This window comes from Artemia sp. Qi Xiang Cuo, chromosome 21 (genome assembly GCF_049724085.1).
Source record: "Artemia sp. Qi Xiang Cuo chromosome 21, ASM4972408v1, whole genome shotgun sequence".
In the NCBI taxonomy this organism is placed as follows: Eukaryota; Metazoa; Arthropoda; class Branchiopoda; order Anostraca; family Artemiidae; genus Artemia; species Artemia sp. Qi Xiang Cuo.
The window spans coordinates 45,142,832-45,149,554 of NC_142814.1; the positions used below are offsets into that span (position 1 = coordinate 45,142,832).

Below are 6,723 nucleotides of genomic sequence, written 5' to 3' on the forward strand. Positions count from 1 at the left end.
TTAGGTTTCAAAAGCATCTGCAAGTTTTCTTATTTCTTTCACATATTTGATATAATTGTTGCATATTGATTCCTTATCTTCTTTCAACAATAGAAAGTGGTGAGCATTATTAAGTTCCTATAGTGATTCCTATAGAAAACAATTTCTTCTGAAGTACTCAGATGAGATTAAATGTATTGACTATGAGGTTATCTTTTCCTTGCAATGATATATTTAATTCATTGAGTTTGTTGAAAATATACACCAAAAAGCATAAATCCAATAACTACTTATTGTTTCCTAATTATGGCAAGGACCTTTGTTTGTCATTCATAAACAAATCAATTTCTTCTTGTAACTAATAAAATTGCTGTATACATCTTCTACAACTTAACCATCTCACTCAACTGAAGCACACAAAATCTAACTCTTTTAGAAAATCTTTAAATTGTTGATGTGCAAGTGTATGTGATTGAATTCAATTCACTGTTTTTATAACTCTGCTTGCATAACATGATACATTGATAATACTTGGGCTACACAACATAATAATATAATACTTGGGCTATATATATTGATAAACAATATTGGTAAGAGTTAAACATCAAATCTGCAATGTTCCAAGATGTGCATGCATCATGAGGGTGCAGAATATAAAAGTGTGATGAATCTCATGGGCTACAAAAACATTTAATGCAGACTGCATGTAATCAGCAGGCCATGGATTAGCACCCTGGTCTAACCTTTGAATTGATACTTTGTACACTAGGCTATAAGCCTAGAGTAGGGGCTGTTGAGAAGATAACATGTTCAGAGAACAGTTTTTATTTCATAATATACAGAATAGACTATTAGTAGCCTAGTTAACATATTTTAACTTAAGCAATACTACAATTTTATCCCTCCCCCTAGTTTAGAAATATCCAAAGTTTCCTTTGAGTTTTTCTGTTTCTTGATTTCACCATAGTTTATTTGGTAAATTTTTTGCAGTTCATATTATTCACTTACAAATAAAGTAAACATACCAATCAAAGCCATTTTTCATGCTCTTTCTAAATATAATAATTGTTTTTATTGGAAATGAATTGTACCCCCACCCCTATATATATCAATTCAGGGTATATATTTGTACATTAGTGGGGGGGGGGTAAAGTTAAAATTACCTCTCATTTACATCAGAAATAAAATTTACCCCCCCTCTCTCCCCTATATGCAAATATGTACCCTGAATTGGTATATACAGGGGTGGGGGTAAAATTCATTTCTGACAAAATTGATTATTATATTTGGAAAGAGCATAAAAAGGCATCAAATGGTAGCTTTACTTTATTTGTAAAACAATAATATGAACTGCAAAAAAATTACTGTTTATCAAATTTATGAGTAGCCTAGGCTACATGTTTTGAAACAAAAGGATTTTTCTCCTTTTGATTGCATGGCATGGCAAAATGCAAGTTAGATATATAATTTGGGCTATAGGCTATATTTGCAAATAAGGAGGGGGATATAAAGTGCAGTTTAGTTGAAGTCAAAATGTTTTAACTACAATTAGCCTATTCTGCATTTTATAAAGCCAGAATTATTTTTAAACAGATTTCCTTGTCATCAGTTCCTATTCTAGGTTTCTGGTCTTCAAAAATTACCCTTCAATCAATGATTCTTCACTTATACTGATTCCTGGTAGAAAGACATAGTCAGTTTTTCCATCCTCTATTGAAATATAAGATTGACTTCTAAATATTTGGCAATAAATTCTTATCGGCTCCTCCTTCAATTTTATAATATTTAGCTTCAATTCAGCAAATTTATGCCAGAATGTAACAGACACTGCAGACTTAAAAGGGGTAAATCTTAAATCTTGAGTCATGCTTGAACGTTTTAAATTTTTGCTTGTGATCAGCGTTGCCACTCTGGTGATTTGGAGTTTACTAGTTTTTGGCTAAAAAATTTACTAGATTGGCTTCCGTTTTACTAGATGTTGCCAAAAAAGTGCGCGTGTCGCGGCGTTCGCCGCGACACGCACATTGGCGTGAGAAAGCGAGTAAATACTTTTTATCCTCAAAATGAAAACAAAACTAAAAAGTAGCTAGTGCGCATTTTTTTTTCTTCTTGTGCAGCATCTTAATATGATTTCTTTTGGTCATTCGGCTTATTTGCCTTCAAATATGAAGGAAATGTGTTCCCAGTTATTCATTAGGTCCAAACAGTTTCTTCCAGCCTCCTAACAGTTTTTGGCAGACTCGGCCTTACTCCATAGTTTAACCGACTTTTCGGAAAGTGTATTGTTTCAGTATATACTTACGACTAGGCTTCACAAACATTTCAGATACACATAAAAACCAAACAAACGACCGAGAAAAATGAAATTCAAAGTAAAAAAAAATAATAAAGTACGATTTGAAAGACCAAATTTGACTTTTTCAAAGCTTAACCGCCGGTCCTGCACCCTCTACTGTTTCCTAGGAACCAGGTTTGTTCGCCTTCGTCTTCCATTTTCTGCATCTATCAATCAGAGCGGGCGGAATCTCCCACTCCGAAACGCTTTTGTGTCTCGGAGGAAGAGTTGCTTGGAGTGCATGAGAGCTCCAGCTGTGTCGATATTTAATCGGTTTGCCCAGTCGTCTTGATAATATTTAAACTGGAAAACTGCCCCTCTGCACCGGCTAAAGCATGGGGCAAAGCCCAAAGGGTCAACATAAACTTGGGGAGCCCTCGGAAAATGACTTTCCCGCTACCATCTTTCAGTTTGGTAAGCCTCTTCCAGAATGTAGGAGGACATTCTAAATCTGATTCTGATACTATTTCTGAAATAAATTCGCTTCGGATTTTAATTTCCACATACTCAATATTAAGGTCCTTCAGCATCTTCATCCTATCCCTTTCCGTTCTGCAACATGTTTAAACTTCTGTAGAAGAGGGAAAAGTGACATAGTTTCGTTGCTCATAGCTTTCAGTGGATCGAGGGGTTCCGAAGATTTAATAACAGCGTAATTCAGTCTTATCCTAGTACGGATCCACTTAGCAAGTTCAATAAGATAATCAAGGTAGGCTTTTCAAATGGCTTGCAACCAGCGACGTCGGTCTTCCACTGACAAGCTTTCAAGGTGCAACTCGGTATTCATCCCAGGTTTGGCATTTTCAAGCTTCAGAAAGTTTTCAGGACTGCTCACGTTCAGGGAAGTAAAGTTACCTTTGAGCTTCTCAAGACGAAGAAAACACTGCAGACTAGAGAAGTAAAGCTCACGGGAACGTCTCAGAAGACAATGAATCCTTGTTCCACGTGACTGGAACTCAAGGTTGAAATTTTTAATCTTTGCCAGCATATACGGGAGGAAGTACAAGTAGACCTTATTCACGCCTATATCCATCGCACTTAGCGGCTTTTTGGCTTTATCCCTTATAGAGCTGTCCGATGATGCTAGGGACAAGTCTTTCGGATACAAATGCAAGGCTGGCCACTGTTCAAGCAATCTGTTAATTCCGGCTTCAAAAGACAGCCAGTGTGTGCCGTTAATCTGCAGACGTCTGTGGTTGGCAATTTCACAAAACGCCTGAAAAACCTTCACTTCCAACTGTTTCTTAGGGTTTGCGCTTATGAAGTTGATGAGTTCCTCCACGGAAGTTTCGATTTCATCAGGTAAATGCTTCGCTGCAGCCGAAGCACACAATGCAGCAGTATGGCAAGTGCAACCAAGGACAAACAGCTGCGGATTTTCACGCAGCAGCTGGACTGCTAGGCCGTTTTCACTCCCCATATTGACCGACGCATTATCAAGATCAAGCCCAATCATATTTTCCATTGGAACATTAACTTTCTTAAAGTACTTCGTCAGAAGATTCTTTTGCTTATTTACAGTTGCGTCGTCCACCACTAGTAGTGCCATGAATTCTTCCCTCACGGTATTCTCACTCTCTACATACTTCAGAATAACAACTAAGGACTTTTTATTTGATCTGTCCGGGCTTTCGTCGGCGATTATTGGAAACAGATGCTGAAGTGTCCTCGCCAAGAGATCCTATAACATTTTTAACAATGTCAATTTAGTTCGCTTCATTTCAACATCTTGACTGTAGCTGAATCCCCAAAAGACTTTTTCAAAACGGGAACGAGAGTATCAGTTTATCTCAAAGAAATATCTTCAACTGCAACCCATGCTACAAGGCGTAATTCAGCAGCTGACACAATCCTTTCACTTCTCTTTTTCCTGCCTTTGCTCATTTATGACTTCTCCCTCAACTGTCAGTTGTTCCAATGCTGCTTTCACATTCTTCTTATGAAGCTCACTAGTCGCGTGAATCTTCATGACAGTCAAAGTTCCCGTCAGCTTTTTCTGACAGCATCTCCAATAGGCCTTTTTGCTTCCGTCTGGCAATTGAATAAGGAAAGGTGTCAGCACTGTATCAGTCAACTACTCTGCTTAAAACTTCTGTGCATAGTGTGTCCTCTTAGACGTGTGACCAACAGACTTCACATGAGTCTCTGAGTCCTCAGCCAGATCGATTGTGGCATATGTAGATGCAATTTCATCTGATTCCTGCAAAACGCTGCTTTCCGAAATTCCGATTTATTCTTGAACACAGTCCAGCCCACTATCTATTAGGGCAGCATTGTCCGTCTCAGCGTTAGCAATCTCTATTCTGCCTTCAGGATCGGTATTTTTAGCAGAAGCTATATGGTACAAAGTTTGCTGATTGGCATGCGTTTTCTGCTTGTTCAATGTTGATAAGAAGCTGTCTAATGTTTGCTGCTGGCTGACAAGTGGAGCTTTCCTCTTTCCAGACATTCTGAAAAACCGAAACGAAAATCAATCACCGAATATCCATTACTTCCAGAACTAGTTCCTGGCGATTGGTGAATCAGGGTTTCCAAGCAAAGTAACAATGTAAGTTAGACATACTAGCTTAAAGGTGAACTCTAGCATTAAAATAAATGGACTCTAAGTGGACAAGTTTAATAGTTGAATTTTTCTGATTTATTTACGGACAAAAAATTGACCTGCTAATCTGCACCTTCACCAAGATAGCTAAGAAATAAACATACCATTGGATTCATAGTTCAATCCATTATCTGAATATAGCAAACATGTCTACTGGAAGTTCTTTTCATAAATTTGGGAAATTTAGGAATTTTCCAGGTTTCAGAATTTAGAAAACCTAGTTTTGGTTTAGTTTTTGGCTTGCTTGAGATCAGGGGGTCAAGGCTTGTGTTTTGGTTTAGAACTTGTGTTTCTCTTTTCTATTTATATTTTCCTATTGGTTACTTCATCTTTAGGGAGCCTCACACTCTTTTATTTGATATGGTATATAAACAAATTTCACTGAATTTAAAAACTTTGACTCCAAAAAGTATTTAGTATTGAACTATAATATTTAACTATGTTAGTATTGGACTTGGAATGAAAAGCCCAGAATAACAAAATGTTTTCCCTCATTCATCAGCTAAACAATGACTATACTTATGATAAAAGCTAGATGAAATAGCAAACAGACATACTGTCACAAAGAAACAAAAGTACGAAGATGGTGATCATTATAGAAATTTAGGGTTTCTCTTGAGGATTAGAGGTATTTTGACATTGTCACCTCAAAAAAAAGGCAAATAACTATTATTTGCCAACATACTATTGAAGTGGTTAGTATTTAATATTAGAATACAGATTAATTATAAAAAGAATCATTGTCGATATTAGAAATTATGAGAAAAAGAAATAATAAAACGAGTTCAAAGTAGAGGAGATATGGGGGTCATGAATCAGCCAATAGAAGGATATCAGAGCATTTTTTAGAAAAATGCTTGTCTTGGCGGAGCATTCTCATCTATAACCAGTCTTTGAAACAGTATTGTGATATGATGGTAAAGGTGCAGAGGTGCTCCCCATGCATAAAAATGCAGTGGCGCAGCTCAATAGAAGCAGGATATAAGACAACTTATGCATTAATTAGTCCATTGCACACCAACTCTTCATCTTTACTTCATGGGTAGCAGTTCTGCATGTTTACCCAGCATGATAGACTGAATAATATGCAGTTGTTTTGATAATGGTGCAGATTAGCAAGATTAGCTATCCCTATAGTATAGGATGCCTGATAGAACCAGAATAGACAGTAAAACATGAGTTGTTCATATCCTGCATCTACTGGGTAGCATCTCTGTAACCTTACAGTACAATTTACTTAATAACATAGATTGAGAAATGAGTTGTTTTTGGTTAATTTCAAATATAGGATGATAATGAGATATTTAGGAAATAAATATACCATTTTACTGTTGTATCCAAATGCTGTATCCAAATATAGCAATAATTTCCAGTGGAAACCCATCCTCTAGATTCTATAAATCAAGCTTTTTGGGGATACAAAGGGATTCAAGGCTGGGCTTCAGGGTGGTAGGTGAGGTGACCTAGACCCTGAACTCCAAGTAAGCCAAAAACTAAACTGAAAATAGGGTTTCCTATCCGAGAATCTGGAAATTACAGACTTTTTGAAATTTTTGGAATTAATTCCCACCAGAAATGATTGTTATATTTGGATAGAGGATTGAATTCTAAATTTAATGGTATGTTTGTTTCCTTGCTATCTCATTATGGTCATACATTTCAAATTTACAGTTTTTATCAGGGGTAGCTAACCTGCACCTGTACCCATTAGTGTTAGCAGTGGCAAAAACTCATAGGTGCAAGCTCTAAATGAGATGCAGCAGCAGTGAGCATTACAAGGAAACACAACTAGAGGAGACATAAGAGA

General features: G+C 36.8%; 1 protein-coding gene across 2 annotated transcripts in view; it reads right to left on the reverse strand.

Annotated features, from left to right (window-relative positions):
- The window catches only part of Atg7 (Autophagy-related 7), a 112,857-nt gene extending 111,009 nt beyond the window's left edge, over positions 1-1,848 (reverse strand). For both annotated transcript variants that reach the window (XM_089106522.1, XM_089106521.1), the window contains exon 1: positions 1,623-1,848. In XM_089106522.1, the coding sequence (XP_088962648.1) occupies positions 1,623-1,846 (224 nt within the window). In that variant the 5' untranslated portion in view covers positions 1,847-1,848. The remainder of the gene's footprint in view (positions 1-1,622) is intronic.
- Positions 1,849-6,723: the final 4,875 nt, after the last annotated feature.